This window comes from Hemicordylus capensis, chromosome 1 (assembly GCF_027244095.1).
Source record: "Hemicordylus capensis ecotype Gifberg chromosome 1, rHemCap1.1.pri, whole genome shotgun sequence".
NCBI classification, from domain to species: Eukaryota; Metazoa; Chordata; class Lepidosauria; order Squamata; family Cordylidae; genus Hemicordylus; species Hemicordylus capensis.
This window is the reverse complement of record NC_069657.1, coordinates 360,058,148-360,082,292: the sequence shown is the minus strand read 5'-3', so window position 1 is coordinate 360,082,292 and position 24,145 is coordinate 360,058,148. Positions and strand designations below refer to the sequence as shown.

Genomic DNA, 24,145 nt, shown 5'->3' with positions numbered 1-24,145 from the left:
GGAAGTGTGTGTGTCTCTTTTTTAAAAAAGTGTTTTGATGTATGCCATTCAAAGAAGCTTATAAACATATCCAACACGACCTTCTATCACAGGTGTAGCTGGTGAGGTTGGGGGCAGGGGACAGGACAGGCAAGCAGCCACAGAACCAGCCACAGCTGCCCCTTTCTCTCAGCCCAGCCGCCTCTTCCTTCCTCTCTTCTTGTGGAGGGTGGGCAGGTGCAGAGCCAGCCTCAGCTGTGCCTTTCCCTGTCTTCCCGCCTTGCTGCGCCTGTCTCTTCTGCTCTTTCCACGGCTTTAACTTGAACCACACAGGCTGATCCTTCACCAGGTGAACCAACTTGGCGAATGACTAGGCCATGCAGCTCAAGTTAAAGTTGGGGCAAGGAGAGGAAGTGGCAAGCGCAGCAAGGCAGGCAGACAGAGAGAGGCACAGCTGCAGCTGGTTCTGCACATGCCTGCCCTTCATCCTCACTTCACTGGTGTTCCTGCTCACGTTTATGAACACTGAAGGCTGGCAAGCACAGGACTGCATTATCACCACATCTGATGGTAAGATTCCGCTGGTATCACAAACTAGTGTTCAAGCTGTTGTGCTTCCAAATTCAGACACTGAAATATTCATATTGCTTAACTCTCTTCCACTCCAAGGCAGCCTTTGGCACAGTGCAATATATCTACAGTAATCTTCATATTCTTAAACAGAATAATGTTTACTATTCTAAAAGATTAACATGTTGAAAACATCTCCATACAAGGCTCAGGTATGAAAACTTGAAAAGTAGAGTAACTCATCACCTACAGAATTGATAATTTGTCTTTAAAGCACTAAAACAAATTAGGAAATGATGTTTACTTCTGCTTACTGTAAGGTCTATATCAGCAATGCTTCAATGAGCAAAGATCCAGGTAGGACTATTTTGCTCTTTCTTGCCCCACCAAATATCAGGAAGAAGCAGATCTGTATTACCAGAAGCTGACTTGCTTGCAAATATTTGGCTGTGTTAGGGGAATACTGGATCTTAGGACAAGCCAAGGCTGTGCAGCTTGCAATACAATTGTAAGCACTATTGCAGTTCTGTACTGAGTGGATGCATCAGAAATGAACTGTGGAATATGGATAACGTGTGACAGTATACAACACAGTGAATGGCCCTGTTTTAATACCAGGAGACCGGTGTCACTGGGATGGACAGGGGACTTTGTTTTAGGACAGACAATAAGGACCGCTTCATTTCTGCACAGATCTACCGTATAATTCTTCATTTGCAGTAACAGCAGCCACTAACAGCTCCACACCTACTGTGATATGGTACTGAGCAAACATACCACAGGTGTGATATTACCTCCTCGGAGGGCTGCTGACTAGAAAGGAGTCCCACATCACTTGAGATAAGTGTAAGGCAAAGTCACATACACCGACTGGAAACTTGAATTCAACTTGGCAGAATGATCATGTCTCAGAGGACATAAAGATAAACACATGCTATGATGTTCAGCTTATCAAAGATTAACTCTCAGCTCCTGAATACATCCAAATGGCAGACTGTCAAATCCTGATTATTCAACAGTCCTCTAGAGGGCGATATTTAATCACTGGAAACTGTTTTTGCGACTAATGCCAATGCCTGTGGTTACTTGCCAGCAATGACTTGTTATGCTTACAGTTCAAGTGGAAAGACTGATGGGGTCTTTTTCTCCTAAGTGTTGGGTATTTTGACAGCCTACCAAACCAAATTGAATAAGTCTGCCAAACACAACATGCTTGGAAAAACAGATTGATTTTGGCTACAGGAAATTTAAAAAGCAGCTTTAAAATAATACATTTCGAGAATGAACTTTAAAGACCAACTGTATAGACCTCTGCAATGAGGAGTTAAATGTATTTTGAAGACAAATAACCTTCCATGATGGTGCACTGCATCTATTTGCTGGACAAACGTGTTTTGCTGACTTCAAGCCTATCTATAAGAAAGGCAAGCTCTTCACCCCATGACTGGCCCACTGGGCAGGGCCTCTTGATAGAGCCCACCAGGCACCAGAGACAAACAGCACTTCTAAGGCCTGAGCAGATGTTTACAAAATGTGGTTGATAGGCCAGAAATTCAAGCGTGATTATTTTTGTCTCCTTTTTCATTTGCAGTGGTCACCTACCTACAAATGCCTCCTAACCTCAAAAAACGATGAAGCAGAAAAAAAGCACTTAATTTTCAATGAAAGGACTTTATGGGATATAAATATTTATAACAGAACAAGTAACCATTGAACAATGGCAGGGGTGTTGTACCCTGTGGATTTTTAAAAAGCAATTAAAACATGATGATGTGATGAAATGAAGTGAATCAGCAAATGTGAATCAGTGTTTGCTGGAAGGAATGCAAAGGCAGGTATCTGGCCAAAGATAAAAACATGCTTTTGGGCAAGTGTGTGTGTGTGTGTGTGTGTGAAAACAGTGCTTATATTTACTAAATAATAGAATACTAAATGTTTTCTTTCATTAGGTGGAAGATTTTAAATTGCCATTTCCCTGGTTGTTTTAATGGCAGAAGATTTTATTTATTTTTTATTCATGGATATTTCTTACTATTAAAAGATACCTCAGAAGAAGGTAAATGGGACAGAAGGTATTTAAAATTAAAAGAAATGAAACGATCAGTAGGGGAGAGGACAGAAAGTATTTTTAAAAGTAAATATATTCCTATTTGAAATTGTTAATTCCTTTTGTTAAACTGGATAAGGATTTGTTGCAATGTTGCTGTGTAATTATGTCTTGGTAAGATAATAAGATTGCTAGATTGCTGGAGGACTCGTACAAGGTGTATAAAAACCATCTACAGGCTGAACTCTCAGCATATATGGAATGAAATGATATATTTTACTGGTCTAACTCAATCCTAACTCCCTGTTATTATTTTATTGAGGGCCTTTTTGCAGTAAATAGTTTTGAAAGAGCCTTAGAATTGCTTTACTGCACGATACCCATGGGAAGCTTCTCTAGTGACTCTTTTGTTCCTTCCAGTGACGTCTCAAAACACAGGCTTCAACAGCCCTTTACAGCATTCACTCTAGAAGGTAAAGCTCCCAACTGTTTTTCCTTTTGAAAAATAAACTTGCATACCTGTTCTGACAAAGAGCTGCTGTATTTTTTTGACATCCTTTTCTTCATGGTTTCTTTTACAGATCTCACCTTTTTGCCAAGGGATATGCGGGAAGTAGAGGGGGATTTGATCACCTCTTTGTAAACAAAATCACCATCTTTGCCCTGTAAAACAAAGGAGGATCACAACAAAGATCATAGTTGGCCATAGTCCCCTTTTCTGACCAGCTCTCAGAGCTTGTGTATGTTAACAAGTAATAAAAAGGAGTTCTGGCTCAAATGTCACACTTCTCTCAATAAGAACAGCCTTTCCTGTAACATTTGCTTCTCCTGGAGATTTTTGGAAGAGTTCTGTAGTATACATTGGGGGGAGAAATTGTATCAAAAACTGTCAGCAATGTGGCAAGTGATATTTTGAAACTGACCATCCATGTTGACAGTTAGGCAAGACTCATGGACCATAATACTAACATACTTCTAACTCTTGCCCCATGAATTTTTCTGTAATATTATAAGTTGGGGTACCTGTTGTGATATAACTGTTCCATATTTACTGCTCAGGAGGTAAACGTTACATTGTAACCAGAATGAACCTCATCCAGAACATGCAGATCAACACTGTCTTCAATATGCAATGTTCAAATAGCTTTCTTGCCTGGACTTAGCTTTGAACATTTTGGAAGTCAGGAAAAACAATTTCATGGTCTGAGACCTGTTGCTTGCATTAAGAAGTATTATGAAAATTGAATTTAACAACAGGCATGGCTTTCAGTTGATAGCAATATTAAGCATATATGGTAGAGTACCTGACCCTGTGATGAAGTTAGCGTAAGCTTGCCAGCTGCATCACTGTAGCAGCAATCAGCTCTAAAGACCAGACTACACCACACTGTGTCTAGTCTGGCTCCAGTATTTTCGTTTTACAAAATGTAGCTGCAGAAAGGTTGCAAAGAAAAGTGGAAGACCAGGTGAGGGAAAAGAAGGGAAAACAGCATGCAAGTCTATGGGCTACAGCTATAAGGAGACAACATTTACTCCACTGAGCAGTGAGAAGAGGCAGCTGCAACCTGAGTCTCTGACCTGAGCTTGCAGCGTCAATGGAACAGTCACAGGAAAGGGAAAATATCAAGGAAGGTGGGAGGAGAGCAGGGAGGAGAGTTGTACCCTGAAGCATGAACATAAGAACAGCCCTGCTGGATCAGGCACAAGGCCCATCTAGTCCAGCATCCTGTTTTACACAGTGGCCCACCAGATGCCTCTGGGGAGCACACAGGCAAGAGGTATGCTATTGCTCTGCTGCAACTGGTATTGAGAGGCAACGTGCCTCTGAGGCTGGAGATGGCCCACAGCTACCAGACTAGTAACCATTGACAGACCTGTCCACCATGAATCTGTCTAAGCCCCTTTTAAAGCCATCCAAGCTGGTGGCCATCACCACATCCCATGGCATGAGGGACCATTAGAACAACACCTGCCTTGCTGGATCACATCAAGGTTTAATTAGTCCAGCATTCTGTTTCTACCAGGGGCAGAGCTATAATTAGGCAGGCGGGTCCCAAGAACATGCACTGTCTTGCCTCCTCTACCTGCCCCCCGGGGGCTAGCCATTCTGCTACTGTGGCATTGTGCCACATGCTTGCTGCCTGCCACCATGCTCCTGCGAGCCTTCTCCCCTTCACCCGCCCACCACTCATGCCATCTTGGTATGGCCAAACCATCTTGGTTTTGACCCTGAGGCAGCTGGAAATGAGGATATACGTGCGGCCTGTGTCATCAGGGTGCATGCATGCTCTTCATTCCCAGCTGCCTCGGCCGCTGGGGGCAGGGGGAGGGAGTGCCCTGCTGTTGCAGCCTGGGAGCCCACTGATGTGGGAGGCTGTCCTTGAGAACATGGGCTGCCGATGCCCTCACTATGGCACTGGTTTCTACCAGTGGAAATCTAAACAACTTTTGAAATTCCTAATCATTAAATGAAGGCAAAAGTAGTATGTTTTCTTCAGCTCTGCTCCTGAACATAGCAATTCTGTTTTGCTATAATGGATAGTAGCTAATAACAGACGTATCCTTCATGCATGCGTCTATGGTGTTGTTGTTTTTTAAGCCTCCACCTAATGATGCAGTGGGGAAATGACTTGATTATCAAGCCAGAGGTTTCCGGTTTGAATCCCCGCTGGTATGTTTCCCAGACTATGGGAAACACCTATACTGGGCAGCAGCGATATAGGAATCTCATCTCATACTGCGCATCTCATACTGCGCAGAAGGAGGCAATGGTAAATCCCCCCTGTATCCTGCCAAAGACGACCACAGGGCTCTGTGGTCACCAGGAGTCGAAACCAACTCGACGGCACACTTTACCTATAAGTTAGTGGCCATCTTGTATAAGTTATTTATGTACTGTATAAAGTATTATTTTCTTTTGTCTGTCTGACCCTCCTACAGACCAACTTCACTGGGTGAACTTGAGTTCTATGGAGAACGAAGAAATGTGCCTCTATCTATTTTCTCCATTGGAATAATAGTAAGATAGAGAATAACCAGAAGTAACCAGAAGTTTGGCGAGAGGGCAGGGAAGGAGGAGTCTGCAGTCTAAACTTCAGCACAGATTTGCTGCCTAGTTCATAGCCCACAATCTGTGTATGTGTGTGTTCCCGGAATCCGGCCTGCTGCAGCTGCACTTTACTGTCGCTCCCCCACCCACCTCCTGAGACCAGCCACCTGGCCAACGCTGCAGCTGGAACGGTTTCCATCATATTCTCCCTCACCCCCATGGCAATTCAGGAACTCAGAGGATTTGGATTCACTGGGACAGGAGGAGGATGTGTTTCTGTAAAAAAAAAAAACACCAACTACCCATGGATTTATCTTAAATCCCTTCTTGCCTGCTTCCAGTATTCCCGGAAATGCATTGTGTAAACACAGCCTTAGTTCCAGTAACTGGGAAAAGGGGAAAGACTGAGAAAACTATAAGAAATTTTAAAATACCAAAAATTTGGGGGCAGGGAAAGCTGCCCCCAAATCCACCTGTAGTATTTCAAATCCACCTGTAGTATTTCAAGAAAAGATCCCACTTGTCCATAGATAGAGAGATAGATAGAGAGATACAACCACTTATAAACTGGTAACCACTTCAGAAAATATGACTCTGCCATCACAACATGCTGGCAGGCTGGAAAGCTGCCTAGTCTGAGAAGCCCAGACGACTCATGTCCCCAAAAGACAAAGGGCACAAAAATGAGGGTGGGGGTGGGGGGAGGATACATGCATCGTACAGGATGTGGCCTTATGTCTGATTAAAACAAGTCCTGCTCACCAGTCATGAATCCATGAATGCGTTTGTGACCCCTGCCTGGAACTAGAGGGAGAAGTCCACCCCTACAGCATTAAGATACTATACTAGGGCCTGGGCAGGTCTAATCCCATCTTTGTGCAGCGCTTATTAGCAGGAGCTTCCTCCACTGTTGGCACAGCAGAACCAAAGGCTGCTGCTGCTATGATTCAAGGAATCATACAACATACAGTCATGTTTGGTGCGCCTGGTATTGGCACAAGGAGGATACTTTCTTCTATTGCCGCCAGCACTATGAGTAGATTACAGTATGTGGTCTTCTGGACCACAGCAGTAGCAGAAACCATTGGCACTGCTGTGCCAACAGAGGGAATGCCCTGGCTCATAAGGACTGCTTAAGAAGTTTTATTTGGTATAGGCAAGCATGGGAAGATGGAATTAGGTCTACCTAGCCCTAGTTTGGCATCCTAAGGCTGTAGGGGTGGCTCATTATAGCACAGGATCAGGCTGTTCCTGCTCAATACTCATTAAATGTCTTTTATTCCTAGCCACTGCTACAATCATTAAATATTCTTCTCCTCAATATATCAAAGTTAAAATAAATAAATAATTTCCACAGACTAATGTGTTTAGAATTGTACTTTACCTAGCTAGGAACTATGATGTCTAATCAGCTTTGACTGGTTCGCCAACTGCACCCTTTCCTGGAAGTAAGTGATCTTAAGATCAGCATTCCCTCTAACGGAGTCCCAGATGTTGTTGACTACAACTCCCATAATCCCCAAGCAAAAGCCATTGTAGCTGGGGATTCTGGGAGTTATAGTCAACAACATCTGGGAATTCCTGTTAGAGGCAACACTGCTTAAGACAGTGGTGCACATGCTGGTAACCTCCAGGCTTGACTACTGCAATGCACTCTACATGGGGCTGCCTTTGCAAGTAGTCTGGAAACTGCAATTGGTATAGAATGCTGCTGCCAGATTGGTCTCTGGGAGATCCCAGAGACCATATTACTCCGATTCTAAAAAGATCCACACTGGCTACCATTAGGTTTCTGGGAAAAATAAAAAGTGCTGGTTATTACCTATAAAGCCCTTAATGGCTTACGCCCATGGTATTTAAGATAATGCCTTCTTCGTTATGAACCCCGCTGCCTATTATGATATTCAGGGGAGTTTCATCTGAGGGTGCCACCAGCTCATCTGGTGGCAACTCAAAAGGCATGCCTTCTCTTCCACAGCCCCAGGACTGTGGAATGCACTTGCTGTTGAGATTAGAGCAGCTCCATACCTGTTGGCTTTTATGAAACAACTGAAGACACATCTCTTCAGTCAAGCTTTTTAGTTAGTTGGTGTTTTTATGGATATTTTAATTTGTTTTTTATATGTTTTAACTGTTAAATTCTTGGTTTATTTTATTTCTTGGTTTGTTTTATGCTGTAAACCACCTAGAGACTTTGGTAGTGGACGGTATACAAATTTATTTATTAAATGAATGAATGAATGAATTGTTAAGCACATATAAGTTTGGCTATTCCATGTACACCCTGTGTACAATACAGCCTGTGGTACTATCTTATTTTCTCCAATGTAATTAGGTGGCTATCATAATCAGTGGTTTTGAACATGATCAATATAGGGCATATAGCTAAACAGATTGGTACAGTATAGAAATAGCTGCTCATTATAAGCATGAACTGCAGTGTGCATCAGAATGCTGTTCAAAAGTTTGATGAACCACTTCAATTTATGGCATCCAAGATTAATGCTACTTTCCTGGGTCCTAAAACTGCTATGACAACAGTGGCCACTAGGTTTCATTCTATTATAGATACCCCCATTGTGTCGCATTGTGCCGAAGGGGCCCCATGCAGTTTCCCTCTGTCTAATACTCACCATCTGATCCAAATTGTTTCCAATGTGCAAGGAGCGATTTGTCAAGTCAAAGCCACCAAAGCTGCAGGTCCGCTGTGGAATAAGACAAGTTTAAAAATTTCTAACTTTACCAGAATATCAATAAACAGAATTGAGCATTTTCTGGACTGCAAATGATACCAGTGAAATCAAACTGTACAAATGATAGTCACAGGGGGAAAACAATGAGGAAATGTAAACATTCCCATTCATGCATTATGATAGCTTCCCTCACCTTTTGATGATCATGTCCTTCTAAGCTAATCTAAGCTTCAGACTTATTTTTTATTTCTTACTTCTATTGATGAGCTCAGGTTGCTCTACAAATGATTACTTTGAAGCAAGTAATCATTTAATGGAATTCATTAAAAACCCATCCCTTTTCCCAATTTTTCTTTTTCTCAAAGTGCAAGGTAGCAACAGAAAATCTTGTGACTCAAACTTATGCACAACTGAAGAACTTTTGGAAGCAAATGAGCAACTAATATCCCCAAATAGATATTCAAATGCAACAGGTTTGGAAGGCTCCTCAAAGAGACCCTTAGTACCTTGCTAAAACTCCTGTTTGCCAAAGTTTCCAAAAGAGGTATTAACAGGGGTTTCATTCATGGGAAGATTGGGCTCCATATTTTTCACTAGTCTTTCCATGGTATAAAGCAGCTTTGTTACTACAAGAGTAAGTAGGTCATATTTACAGTGGCACAATCAAACTAGTAGAATGAGTCACTCTCAGAACATCAGCTGATGTTGATTATAATAGTTTTGTCTGCCTAAGTAGATCATCATTATGACAACACCTTTCTTCCAACAGCTAACAAGCCCTAAGCAAAGCCACATTTTCACAGCAAGGCATAAACTACATAGTTCTAGCTAATCGCCCTTATCTGTAGCATTTTCATTACTGAAAAGGTCTCTTTGAACTCTCTAGAGTAACACAGCTGCTTTTCATTTCCACAAAAGGAGTTGTTTCTTCCTCCTCTAGAGGAAGATAAATCTCTCATTTCTTTGCCTTGCTGCCATGTTTTATATTTTTTCTTCCTATCATAAAAATGTGAGATTTTCTCAGTTTTTCTGAAAAGTTTCAGAAATCAGGATGTAATTATTATCTTGTATTACACCAATAATGTGTCACATAAAGTACTTTGTTGGAAATATCTTTCTTTTTAAATATGTTGAGTCTTCTCTAATCTTGCAGGTTGATGGAAAGTGGCTAGCAAATTAAATATGAAGATCCAAGGATGCTGTATCAAGAAGGTTTCTACCCTTTATTCATGAAATAGCATTTCTCCAAGGAAGTTCAAAAGCTAGCATCCTCTCACTACCAGAGTCAATAGTTGAACTTAATTTCTCACAAACACACACAGGGCAACCACACCCTCTATACAGAGTTAGCCTATCTTCAAATATCAAAATGTATGGATCAAGTTTTGAGCTAAGCCCTCTTTCATGTTTGTGTGAGACAGACTGTGTGTAGCGTACATTTACAACATCAGAATCCAACAGTCTTGTGTGGTACCTAAAATCATCTTTGATTTCTGGCATCATACTAGAATGTAACATATATCTGAAAATAGTACTAATGCTATTTTTATATGAAAAATAGTTAGTATTCTGGTAGAACCGGCAAGCATAAAAATGGCTTTAAAATATACTTCATAACCTCCAATAATTTTACAAACAACATGCCAACATCTGTGGAATGAAAAGACTGTGGGCCATTCGATGTAATGGTCATGCGATTGAAACACACCTTGGTGCAAGTCTGAAAAGTCCATGCATGCCTTAGCCAAAATAAATTTAGATGCCAAAAAATAAAATACACAAGTGACCAATTCCATTGAACAAGAGGCTGCCACAATTCCATGAGGTTGCACTAAGCATGTATTATGATCTTAGAGGAAGAGAGTATAGTGATTCTTCAAGTTCAAAGCAACATTGGAGGCTCTTCCCTTGCTTGAAAAAAGAAAGAAAGGCACTGGCAGTTGTTAATTAAAGGTTAATTTCTGAAAAAAGAAATGACATACTTTGTCCTGTGGACAAAGTTAGCTACAGCCAAAGGAGCACATAAGGAAATTTGGCTCCTGGCTACCAAAGTCATAAATAAACCATATAGTTTGCAACAGGATAATTTGTGAGAGAAAATTTCAAGTTATTGAAAGAGAATGTGAGCCACTCTGCCTATTTATATATTGCACACTATGAATATTCAAACCCAAAGAAGATTTATCTCATGTATCACCATTTCAAATGTCATTCCAAAAAAGGAATATCACCTAAGGAGGAGTACTTTTAGTTAAGAGCCTAGCAGACTCCGCTAACCTATCATATAGTTAAGAAAAGAGGTTGATTGCCCTAGAAAGCATTTATGTACCCTCACAGGGGCCACTTGCCAAATGCAGCCCTAAAGCTGGTTAACCATTAGCCAGAAAGATTACGTAGTTAGCTTGTCCACCACAGTCACACCCTTAAAAATAAAGAAATAAGAAGTCTCTTAAATCTCTCATTGTTTTATACTGTGTAATTGTTTCCACTGAAATCTCTAGGTCTTCTGAATTTATTAACAACTGTGCTTCCCTTCCCTCCTACAAAGAAAATAATCTTTCAGCTGTAAGAAAATAGGACAGATAATTTCTCTCTCTTTCTTCAGTGTCAAAGGGCCACTGGATAGTAGCATTGCCTTGCCCCGAGAGATGGTTTCAACTCCCAGTCCAGCCATAGGCTCGCTAGATGGGCTGGGGTAAGTCACTAGGTTGAGAACTAGTGACTATAAAATAGGAACAAACACACACACTTTACATGCCTACTGTGGGAATTAAAGAGATAATGAAGTATATGCAACTCTTTGCAAGGTGCAACTGATCAGTAGAAGCACAAAGAATACAGTAAGGCTATTTGGGCTAGGCTGTTCGTGTGGAGCACCAGGATTTGTGTGGCTCCCAGCACTCCTGCCCAGCCAAGCCCAACTTCCAACCTCGGCTTTTAGCTGAGGAAGCGCGAGCCCTAACCTGGCTGCTGGGATCGTATGTGAGCTTGGGCTGTTTGCAGCCCAAGTGCACACAGAGACAGACACCCACCTGTCTCATGGGAGTATCCCTTAATATCATGGGGGTATCCCTCAATGCACTGTGTATTGTGAGATACCCAGAGGTCAGGACGCAGTGTCCTGGCCTCCAGAGATCCACGCTGCTCCAAGCAGTGCAAATTGTGTGGGCACACAATAGCATGCCCAAAGAAGAGGCACACTGTCGTCTGCAGGGGCGGCGAGTTGGACCCTGCCTTCCCCTTCACCCGCCAACAGGTCATGTGAACAATATAATATGTTGTTAGGGACATCTTGAAAGGGACATATAATAGGCTTCCAAAGTGGCTGGGGTGAGACTGTCATCTGCCCAATTCTTTCCTATGTAGGAACGTCTATTTTTCTTCTGGTTGGGGAGAACTAATAGAATCTGTTTTCTTACACAACATCCTCTCTCAGTCACCATGCAGTGAATTCCCTGTGAAACTCAGCTGTCAATGGATGTGTGTGATGACTCTTAGGCCACCATAACTCTAACAATTCAGATGAAAGTATGGTGGCTGTGGAACCCATCATAATCCAAATTGAAAACAAGTTAATTGGAAGTCACCAAATAATGGGAAAATGATTGACTTGCTGAACACATTATATATGGATTTTCCTTCCTTCCTTCTCTCTATATCCACTTTCCTTGTTAGCAAGTAGATAACATGTTAGCAAAACCTCAGCCCACTTTAGGTGTTATTTGCCCCTCTCTGGAAGCAAAGATGGGAGGTTTTGACACGAAGTGCTTTGTGAAAGGTATAGAAACCGATATTGCAAGGTTTGTTTGTATTATCATCCCTTTAAATGATTTGTAATATAATCTCCATTATCTAATTACCCTCATAGACAGCAAAAAAAAATCTGGATAGTCAAAACTTGAAATAAGCACAAATGTTAATTACAGAAAATTACACCATCATGGGATAATGTAGATAAGCAAAGCTATAATTTATCTTTTCTTTTAAAGAATGTTGAATTGTTTAAACCATCAATCTTTATAATCTCCATCAATCTTTATTAAACACAAACTTCAGTTTTCTGTGTTAAAAAGTTTTCCATGCATGTAGTCATCCTGAGCAGAACGGGCAATGTGTTTCTGCTTAGAATTTTGCCAGTTTGGACACTGGGGACCAGAACATTCTGTTCAAAGACTTACTAGAACATCATGTTGGCAAGTAATTGGGGAGGGGGTGGGGGAGAAGAGAAAGCCAATAAGTTGAGCATCTAAAAAGTTATGCCAGAAAAAACAAACAATGCTGACTGCAACCTCATGGGAACTAGTAGGCCACCTTCAGTGATAACTCTTGGACTCACAGACTTTTGGTGGATTCTCAAGAGAACCCTTTTGGTACAGCGGTCCACTGTGGCAGCCCACTTCCTCTTTGCTTCCTCCTCCTCCTCCAGCAGGCATCGCCTCAAATCCTGCTCTTCAGCCTTGCTCAGGGTCCTGTCAGTAACGGGCCGCACCAGATGTGACAGGTTGAGGTGACTGTACAGGCTTCTCTCCACCACATATGTGATATTGAATTCACTGACTGAGCTGCGCCCTCGAAGCCTTCTGTTTGGGAAGCTGCCGCCGCCTCCTCCTCCTCCTCCCCCCTTGGCTTTGTGACGAAGCAACTGTAGGTCACAGATTGAAGGGGATACGCTTTTCCTAGCAGGCCGCTGGCAGAGAAAAGCTCTTGAACATGAGTAGTTAGAATCTGCTTTTTTCAGTCGGATCTGCTTCCTGACACTCTGAATTTCCTCCAGGGATACCAGGACATGATGCTTGCGCCTGTTGTCATAAATGCAAACACTTTCTTTACTTACCCCGTGGCTCAAAGAGCCAAGATTCTTTTTCATCTCTCCATCTGTCAAGGAGCGGCAAACTTTTGGAGTCTTCTCTTCTTCTGGGTAGGAGAAGAATGTCCCAAGTTTCTTTGGGGGCTTAATAAGGCCACGACTATCAGATTTGCTAAAGGTTTTGAGCAACTTCCTGTTAGTACCCCAAGTGTCTAGGCTGCTGGATGAAGGAGATGTGGTGAGTGAGTCAGAGTCATCATCTGGCTGCCTCTCAGAAGAGCTATCTGAATGGAGCTGCTTCTTGTGAACTCCGGTGTAAAGTGCTGATCTGTCATCTGGTATAATGGGAGAGTTATCAAGTGAATGCTCATCCACACCTAAAAGGAAGCAAATCAACATATTACCTTTTACTATCAAAGGAGGTTAGAAAGAAAAAAAAGCAGAAGGATGTTTATCTCCCAACCAAGATGTGAAGAGGACCTCCTTATTTCCAAAAAACAGAGCACTCTGGACATAACCCAGCAAAAATACCAATATAAGGAAAATATTACTAGGGTAATAGTACCTGTAAATGGCACCAACTGTACCTCAGAAGCCTCAATCCATTTTTACAACAGAACAGACAGATCTCCACCAGCTACATTTTATGAAGCAGGCAAAGGGCAGAAAAAGTGACTTTTTATAGCAAAATATTCCCTCTACATTATGACAAGAATAATGCAAGTGAACCAGAGGAGAAAAAAAGCAAACAAAGCACCACATTCCCATTTACTATAATATGCGCGCGCGCACACACACACGAATTGAGTTATATTCTACTAGCTAAGAAAGGAAGGAAGAAGACAATCTTGCAGTTTGGGAGAGGAGGTTATATGAAGGTTTTGAAGAAGTTCTAGTTAGGATGAGCCATTAAAAGATTAGTATCTTTCCCCCTCCAAAATACTCTGTTGTACAAAAGGATGATTGGTACAGTAAAGTTCTCTGCTCTGGGTAAATAAGTTACATTTTTGACTGACAACCAGCAAGTACCTAGAGGGCTGGTCTACCAAGAAATTTTCATTTCCTACTTTTTCCCAATAAAAGTGTTTTAATTGTTAAGTAGTAGCGAGCTGTTGATGACTGAGCACTCTGAAACATTAGCTCTCTCCCATAGGCTTACTGCTCAGGCACATTATTATCTGGACACCAAAGGGAGGACCACAAGACTAGAGAAGGTTGATTCCCAAAGTGACACAAGTCCTCCTAATCAATCATGTGCTGGAAAAGGGAAATATTCAAGGAGGTGGTGGCAGCATACCAAGCTGGAAGAAGTTAAGGGGGGAAGAGTGTGTAGTGGCTTCAAGAAGCTGAGGTTTGCACCCCGTTTCTCCACAAAGGTGATATAAAGTGCAGAAGGCGGTATTCTAAGAAAGAAGGGTTGTGACGAGAAGATCTGCTGGGTATTTTCCAAGTCTATTCTAGAGTGAAAGAAATGATAGGTAACACAACACACGCTCTTTACATATACTAGCTGCCAGGTTGGAAGTCTGGATATGAAAGTCATAAGAATAGACATACTGAGGTTTAAACCAAACCTACACTGGCCTATATTTGGAAAGCTTTCTTTCCTTTTTCTGTTTGGGTAAAACAACCAAACTGCACACTAGAAAATGTTCACTGATTATACCAGAGTAGAACTAGAAATGAAAACATTGAGTTCAAATGAAACATATAACTTCAATTCTGCCTGGCCCAGATATTTTGATTAAAATCAACCTTTTCAGCAACATCTTCACTATATCTTCTGTTGTTTACTAACTTGATTTCTCTCTCGTTATAACAGAATACAAATCCCACTGGAATTTAAGACAGTCCACCACACTCACTCACAGATCACATTTTAAAAATATTTTTCTAACATCTTGGAAAGCACAAACTGTATGCCATCAGCTGCAAACACTCCAGACACTGCACTGGGAAAGGCTTTAAGAGAAGGTTGCATGGGATACCAATGCAGGTATAGATTACAAAAGAGCATTTTTAAAAATATAAAATGTGAATTCACAACTCATCAAGCAAAAAGAGGGGTACTACCCACATTCCAGACTTATTCCATAGCTAAGCTGGACCACTCTTATAGCCCAGTTCTATACATCTTAACTCAGGATCCGCAGGCATCGTCCTTTTAATTTCAATGAGACTGCTTTAGATATCTTCCAGGTAAGTACTGTATGCATAGGATTGAAGCATTAATATTTTTAAAAATATGCAAAGATTCCAGTGGGACATCTAAAAATAGCATCTGAGAGTGCCTGAAGTTTTCCTTGTCTTTAGTAAGAACAGCTTGGAGGCCTGCTAGAGTTCCTCATACATCTTCATTATTCCTAGACATATCTGTCAGCAGGTTCTTGCTTCATCTTTGAATTTTGTAGTGTTTACGTTACCTTAGAAGACAAGGGAACACATGAAACAATGCTAGTGCTATGGTGATCATGTGCACTACTATATAGATGCACAGCCAGTTTAACTATGTCCACATAGTTAGTGCTCAAAGGTCCACAGGTATGCACTTGGATACCATTTGACTTATACATCAGACACACATCTCTAACTGTATCTGTCAGAAAAGAGCTGTGCCTTCCTCTTTGCATAGCCTGAACTTAAATTTACACTATTAGTTATAATACTAATTATTAAAATATGTGATAAGGTTCATTTTACTTATAATTTGTTTTATTTGGCTTTAGCAATATATAATTTTAATATGTTGAAGGGTGCTAAGTGTCTGACATGCACTGCATTTTGCTTTGTAGGGTTAAATCATTATCCAGCATGGAAGGAATTGTGGCGTTCTCCCATTTCCACCCAAGTGAACCACATGAATTTTCTGACAGACTCATCATTCCCTGTAAAGGAATCATTTGCAGAGCTTTAAGGGAGTGGTTCTCTAGGCAGGCAGATGTTTCAGCATCCCATGAGAAACTCACTGACCTTGTAACCTATGGGGTAAGCCCCTCTCATACTTTGCTCACACTCTCCCTTCTCCCTCGCAGTACAGCTTATTCAAGAGTCACATTGTGACTGGATCCACAACTCCAGAATTTGCAGGAAAGAAACATGAGTGAACAAGTGGCAGCAACTTCTGTAGGTTGACCAGAAAGGATGCTGCCATATTTTGCCTATGCCAATATTCTGCTCCCCACAAATCTTTTGAACCTATATTCAGAACAGATTTCATCATGGAAAGATCCAAAGATCTCTTGGAAAACAAGTCTCCATGGTCACCTTAGCATGACTGAAGCAAGTGCATATTTCTAATACCTTCCTGGCACCTGGACCACATGCAAGAGGAGAAAACTACAATTCATATAGCTACCCCAATGATAAGAAGACTACGTGTGCTAACAAATTCAGTAGTCAAGTTCATACACCAGAATTTTCCACTCTCAGTAAAATATCTAAATTCTTTGTCTTGGATCCAAAGGGCCATAGATAGAATTCCACTTGCACAAAGGGGATTTCTTGTTGCCCTTTTTTGTTGGGTTATTATTTATTATTTGCACACTAAGAAATGCTACTCCTGAGGGCCATATAGGGTTGCCATCTTCTGGCTTTCCAAATCCAGGTGCCTAATTTGCATATTATGAAAACTGGCTTGAAAATAATTTTTGAGCAGAATAGTGACTGCACATTTTGCTCCATAACTCCGCTTCTACAAGGGCTAGAGCTTAGCTTTTTTTTAAAAAAAGAAAGAAAGCTGAAATCCAGGCAAATCTGGGAGGGCTAAGCAATCTGGGTGAGATGCTTAAAATCTGGGTAAAACCCAAAATTCTAGGGGGCATGGGAACTCTAGGGCCAGAGAACCTTCTAAAATGGCATGCAATGTGAAGTAGCAGGAAGGGAGATGTCCCTTATTCATTCATTCATTCAAAATATTCTTTCCATAACTAAAGACTGTAAAATTACAATAATAAATTCAAGTTTAAACCAAAACCACAAGAAACAGATGTAAAGCCAACAAAAATAATATAACCAATACAAACGAAGCCAATAAAAGAGTAAAACAGCAGTGAAATGATAGCTCCTTTTTAAAGGGTGCTCATTTAAGGGGCTATATGGATCCAGCCCTTAAACGTAACATAGCACACAGGATCACACACAACAGCAACCAGGTATAGTCATCCCTGTTATTCCCCAGCCAGGATTTCCCCCACTTCCCCCTTTAACAATTTTTCCATACACATTTCAATAAAGAAATACAACTTCCCCCCTCATCCCCCCCCCACCCCATCATCATGATTAGCAGCAGGCACTTTTACTTTCCGTGCTAGGTTTTTACCTTCAGTGCTGGGTTTTTTAACTTCTTCCACTCGAATTAATTTCTTCCTCACTCTGCGAGTTGAATTGACCAGCTTATGCAATCTCTTAAACTTCACTGATTCTTCGGATTCATCATCAGATTGCTCTCTTGACTGGCAAAAGAAACAAAAGGAAATGTTAATCAAGAAACCATCCCACAGCTCAGTCACTTTCTGAAGACAAGCTGATGCAGCCCCAGGCTTACTGTGCTCTGTGACAAGGCAAACTCTGTAACTTAAAGCTGTTATTCTCAAACTCAGGTCACACACACACACACACACACACACACACACACACACACACACCCCACCTATTTTAAAAAGAGCAGAACATACCATTTTAACTTCTAAATTAGTGTAAGATAAATTCTTGAGAGCCGAAATACGTTCCAGCCTGGTTCTTCTCCCCACACATTGTGTAATAATAGCTATTTCCACGTTGTCTCTGAGAACATTTCAGGCAATTCTCTTTTAGCCATGCTAGTTAAGCTCCTGTGGTTTGGGTCAGGCACTGATTTTGTCCGGCCTGGCGGAACTTGACGTTTAAAAACCTGGTTATAAACAGTTTCTCCAAACTGAACTGAAACTCTATCATTGACTACTTTTTCCCCAAACTTCCAAGTAAATCAAAACCAGCAGCAGTAAAAATGTAGAGTGAAATAAAAGGGGGAGGGGAGGGAAAGGAAAGAGGAAATCTCATCCTCTCTGACTTGTTTTATTGGCTACACTGAGCCACAAAACTATCTTCTCCTTCCCCGTCCTGAACTCCTTATTCTGAAGATTTTTAGCACTGGCGTTAATGTGAATACAGCATTCCTCCAGAACTGACCAAAGGAAAACTCTGACCTTTACAGGCTCTCAGTATCGTCCATATTCCCCAACATCCCATTTTGTTTCACATCTGATGCTATATGCTCAGTTCCAGCTGTTTTCCCTCAAGTATCAAACATTACAGAGACCAAAAAAATCCATCTACAGCAGCAATGACACCACAAGCTGAAACAATCCATTCGTTGTGAAACAAATCAGAGCTCCCATTTTCAAGCCAGATCCAATGCTCAATATGCTACTTCCTCTGTTTAGAATATGTGTGAGAGAATGGAAAGGGAGGGAAGGGAGGACAAAAGTATAGAGCTCTTTTTGCCTTTACAGTACAGAACTGCCACTGTACACAATGCATTCCAGGGAGCAGGGAAGATTCCAGCTGGAAAGTTGAGAAGACTGTATCCTTCATTTTGTCATCATGCACAGCCTGGACCAATTCAACACATTTCCAACAACCAGCTCAGAAATCTCAAGAACAACTTCCTGTCAGTGAACTTCAGGTCATTTCAGTTTCCATGTTGGAATGCACCATTACGTTCTGGTCATGTTTAAGCCTGACAAGATAGGCTTAATTTAACAATGCATTCTGCAGAAAGCATAAGCAGTAAACTAACTATGTAAACCAGGCAATAGCTCAACTGGCACTTTGAGCATCCTTTGTCTGGTATTTACAATGCAAACCAGATTTTTAAAAAAAGATCTTCAAGAACAAATTACTGTTGTGCAAATAATTTTCACTTGGGTGTTGGATAAGTGATTCAGATAAATCCTGAAAATCAATCAATCAATTAAATAAATTATTTCCTCCCAGCTTTGGACAACAGTTATTTGTCCAATTTTTAATAAGCATTACAGTATCACTTCATAAGATTATGGTTACATCAACCAATTCGTTTGGTGGCTACACAGAGACGGGCCTTCTCAGTCACTGCCCCGAGATTGTGGAATGCGCTCCCTGCTGAGATACGATCCTCCCCATCTCTGGCAATTTTTAAAAAAACACTTGAAAACCCATTTTTTCGCCCAAGCTTTCTCAGCTTCCTAAAATTTTTAGGTTTTAATTTCTGGTTTATTTTAAATTGTTAAATTGTTTTTAGTTTTTGTATATGTTTTTAACTTATTTTATACTATTGTTAACTGCCCAGAGATTATAGTTTGGGGTGGTGTACAAATTTGATAAATAAATAAATAAATAAAATGCAACTATAAAGCTAAATTCTAAGCACTTATTAAACAGACCAATGGCTGGGGCTACTACATGATGGTTGCTTCATGTTTTTCAGCTATCAGTTAGTTGGCTCACCATACAGTGTAGATGATTTTATAAGTAATAGTAATGCTGTTTCTTGGAGTGGAATGGAGGAAACAGTCCTACTCACATGGTGAGAAGCAGCATATGAATTGGTTACCTGATACTACCTGGGACACTTTAAAGCAGCCACTATATATTCATCAGCCCTGAGACAAAGGCTCAGTTTATAAGTTCAGCTAAAATTCTCTGTAGTTGTTACATGATTGGGTGTCTGGGCATGTATTCTACAATGTATATAGGTATCCCCCAGTGTATTGTGTGACCTCAGTGCTCTGTACAAAGGCTCATATGTACCTAGACTTGATTTTCATTCCTAAGACAGGAATAGAGTTTGATTTTGAATTCTGAGGGACAAGGATCAGGGAAAAGATTGCATATTGAGAGCCAGTGAGGTGTAGTGGTTAGGGTGTTGGACTAGGACTGGGAAGACCAGAGTTCAGATCCTCCTCAATTGATCAACATCTGCTTTATCTGATCCGTGTGCCGCGTCCTTCATACAGACACATCACTCAAGGTGAGATGTCGTCCCCAAGGACACCTTACAGACCCCATATCAACCCAGAAAGGAGTTAAACAGGGATGTATCCTGGCCCTGCTATTGTTCAACTTCTATATTAATGCCATGGTGAGCCGCCTCAACAACCCTGACTTCCACCCTCCCAAGTTGGCCGGAAGAGCCATCTCCATCTTACTTTATGCAGACGATGCTGCTATCCTTTCAAGGACCCCTGTAGGCCTCAGAAGGTCAATGGCGACATTATCACAGCACTGCAAGAATGAGCAACTTGAAATAAACTACCAAAAAACCAAGGTCATGGCCTTTGCTAGAAGACCTAAGACCTACCATTGGAATATTGATGGGCACAGAATTGAGCAGGTTGCCCACTTTACATACCTGGGGGTGGTCCTCCATGCCTCTGGCTCAAGAAGGGCCCCTTGTGATCATGTTGCACTAGCAGCACAGAGGAGCTCCACTTGAGGTTCCTTCATTCTATAGGCGGCCATTACGTACCTGCAGCACTCAAACTATATGAAGCCAAGCTGCCAGCACAATTACTATATGGTGCCACCCAAGATCCCCATCCAGTCTTGCTATACTGGAACGTGTTCAATCGAAATTCTTGAGAGTGACCTTACATGTGCCTTGCCTGTGTCTCCAGTGCCACTCTATGGCTTGATAAAAGTGGAGGCTAAAGTTTGGATGACAGTTCTCAACCACTGGCTCAAAATGGTCCTTTATCCATGGGGCCTGGCCCCGTTAACCATGCAGGACAATTTCCAATCCTCTTGGAAACGGGCAGTCTACAACAAAGTGGTGCACCTGGGCTTCTCCCCATCCCTTCTGCTTGCTATGGGCTGAGACAGGATGAAAATGGCCATCAAACAAAGGATTCTGGACATGGAACACCAGGCAGATCTAAGCAAGGCGTCGGGCTTTTTGGCCCTGAATAGTCATCAATTCATTGTCTCCCCTCTGCATATTTGTCACAATTGGAAATAGCAAGCCACAGAAGGGTGTTCACCCTTGCCTGGTGTCATGCCCTTCCCTCCGCCATTCTGGAAGGAAAATACAGGAAGATCCCACACATGGAAAAGCTTTGTCATGACTTTGGGGAGGTGTAAACCACAGAGCATGTGCTCCTCTCATGTCCCTTTTATAGCCGTGACAAGCTCATATCTCCTCTGCTTCTCAAATACCTACAGGTGAAACTTGGAAAATTAGAATATCATGCAAAAGTCCATTAATTTCAGTAATGCAAATTAAAAGGTGAAACTGATATATGAGACAGACGCATTACATGCAAAGCGAGATAAGTCAAGCCTTAATTTGTTATAATTGTGATGATCATGGCGTACAGCTCATGAAAACCCCAAATCCACAATCCCAGAAAATTAGAATATTGCATGGAACCAAGAAGACAAGGATTGAAGAATAGAACAATATCGGACCTCTGAAAAGTATAAGCATGCATATGTATTCAGTACTTGGTTTGGGCCCCTTTTGCAGCAATTACTGCCTCAATGCGGCGTGGCATGGATCCTATCAGCCTGTGGCACTGATGAGGTATTATGGAAGACCAGGATGCTTCATTAGCGGCCTTCAGCAATTCTGCATTGTTTGGTCTCGTGCCTCTCATCCTTCTCTTGGCAATGCCCCATAGATTCTCTATGGGGTCAGGTCAGGCGAGTTTGCTGGCCAATCAAGCACAGTACACTGTATACTTTTCAGAGGTCCGATATTGTTCTATTCTTCAATCCTTGTCTTATTGGTTCCATGTAATATTCTAATTTTCTGGGATTGTGGATTTGGGGTTTTCATGAGCTGTACGCCATGATCATCACAATTATAACAAATTAAGGCTTGACTTATCTCGCTTTGCATGTAATGCGTCTGTCTCATATATCAGTTTCACCTTTTAATTTGCATTACTGAAATTAATGGACTTTTGCACGATATTCTAATTTTCCGAGTTTCACCTGTAGTCACTCTAATCAAGACTATACCAAGATGCTGCTCTCAGATGACAATCAGACCTTCACGTACAATGCTTCCAGGTTCTGCGTGGCAGCATGCAAGATCCACCAGGTCCTGATTGCCAGTCACTAACCCTTGCAGCAGATTTTTAACTACTGATCATTTTACCTGATTGTCTAATTTTAATTTGCTCCTCTATTTCATGTTAGCTTTTATATGTTATCTTAATTATTTTATATTTTAGATGCCCTGTTTTTAAAGATAGTTGTATACGTACCTTGTTTTATCTCTACTTTATTAATCCCCCCCCCAGCTTCTAGGATTGTTATCTTAATAAGCATAATTTTATCCCTGTTTTAGCTTATTTTATTAATCAGCCCACAATTTTTAGAGTTGTATTTCACTAATCATAATATAATCATAATTTTATAGGCTAATTATAGCTATGGATTCGGAGCATTTTAGTTTTATCTATCTGGTTTATAATAATTTTAATGATTTAAGGATGATTGATTGACCAGAGTTCAAATCCCCGTTCAGCTGTGAAAGTCACTGGATGACTCTGGAACAGTAACTTGTGTCTCAGTCTAACCTACTGCACAGGGTTGTTGTGAAGATAAACATAAACTATGTACTATAAACATAAACTATGTTCCTCTGGGCTCCTCAGAGGAAGAGCAGGATATAAATGTAAACATAAATAAAACCAACACAGTCCCAAGTCCATACAAAGTGTTTAGGCTACACATAACTTGAGGCCAGGACTGCACAGCTTTAATCCTTCTGCGGATGTTGGACTATAACTCCTATCATACCTGACTAGTAGCCACTATGACTAAAGATGATGGGAGTTGTAGTCCAAAAAACAGCCACAGGGTCGAAGTTGCGTCGCCCTGCCTTACAGCTATGCAGAATTGGGGGGAGGTGCACCCACCATGCAGAGAACATTCTTCACGTGGTGAATATGTGAAGTTGCCCAAAGAAAGGAACATTGCTGTCAACAACCAGATTTCTACCTGTATTATCTATAGCACATTTTTAATCAAGAGGAGCAAGTAAGTATGCAAGTTGGTGTCTGGCTGTGCTTTACACATGAAGAGTGACATGAGGCAGTTCTATTTAAATAAAGATAGGTTGCACTGCAAATGTTAATCAGAAATCAAAGAGTGATATTTACATGAAGAAATATGATGAATTAAACCATCACCAATCAGAATGCTTAAAAGATAGAACAGTTTTGTAGTAAGCTATAGAGACAGATATCTGTTTTATTAAGCACTTGAGACTAGGTCATCCAAAAATATCAACATAAATCTAAACTTTCAGTTTATAGTACAGTATTTTTTAAAGGCACTTTTCTCCACAATGTACCCCAAATTCTGAAGGCACAGGAACTTATCAGCACAGAGACAACTTTTTATACTCAGCACACATTCAAAAACCGACTTAGATTCAAACTCCACAATTGTTACAGAGTCTGATGCCGAGGTGTCCAGCAGCTCCTCTTATGTGATGACCCTGGATCGGTTTCAGTTTGTGACTCCTGAAGATGTTGACAAGTTGCTTGGAATGGTGCGGCCTATCACCTGTCCTCTTGATCCTTGTCCGACATGGCTTAGACTATCTGGCAGGGAGGCTGTTGGAGAGGGCCTGGTAGAGATTATAAATGCTTCTCTGAGGGAGGGCAGGATGCCTCTTTGTCTTAAGGAGGCAATTATTAGACCACTCCTGAAGAAGCTTGCCTTGGATCCCTCAGAGTTAAGCTACTACAGGCCTGTAGACTCCAACCTCCCATGGCTGGGCAAGGTGATTGAGAAGGTGGTGGCCTCCCAGCTCCAGGCAGTCTTGAAGGAAACTGATTATCTAGACCCATTTCAAACTGCCTTTCAGGCAGGCTATAGGGTGGAGACTGCCTTGTTCGGCCTGATGGATGATCTCCAATTGGGAATTGACAGAGGGAGTGTGACTCTTTTGGTTCTTTTGGATCTCTCAGCGGCTTTTGATACTATTGACCATAGTATCCTTCTGGAATGTCTGAGGGGATTGGGGG

At 41.4% G+C, this 24,145-nt stretch overlaps 1 protein-coding gene and 1 long non-coding RNA gene across 4 annotated transcripts in view; one reads left to right on the top strand and one right to left on the bottom strand.

Annotated features, from left to right (window-relative positions):
* The window catches only part of LOC128343085 (uncharacterized), a 40,136-nt gene extending 36,740 nt beyond the window's left edge, over positions 1 to 3,396 (top strand). Inside the window, exons 4-5 of the long non-coding RNA XR_008315329.1 lie at positions 3,017 to 3,069; positions 3,178 to 3,396. This is a non-coding gene — a long non-coding RNA (uncharacterized LOC128343085). The remainder of the gene's footprint in view (positions 1 to 3,016; positions 3,070 to 3,177) is intronic.
* Positions 1 to 24,145, bottom strand: part of SASH1 (SAM and SH3 domain containing 1) — a 197,945-nt gene that overhangs the window by 27,026 nt on the left and 146,774 nt on the right. The window contains exons 1-5 of one of the 3 annotated variants that reach the window (XM_053291400.1): positions 17,819 to 18,284; positions 17,464 to 17,596; positions 12,675 to 13,522; positions 8,279 to 8,350; positions 3,116 to 3,259 (exon numbers count right to left, since the gene is read on the bottom strand). In XM_053291400.1, the coding sequence (XP_053147375.1) occupies positions 3,116 to 3,259; positions 8,279 to 8,350; positions 12,675 to 13,522; positions 17,464 to 17,596; positions 17,819 to 17,821 (1,200 nt within the window). In that variant the 5' untranslated portion in view covers positions 17,822 to 18,284. Of the gene's footprint in view, positions 1 to 3,115; positions 3,260 to 8,278; positions 8,351 to 12,674; positions 13,523 to 17,463; positions 17,597 to 17,818; positions 18,285 to 24,145 lie in introns of those variants that run through there. The other 2 variants (XM_053291380.1, XM_053291391.1) reach the window with 2 other exon arrangements.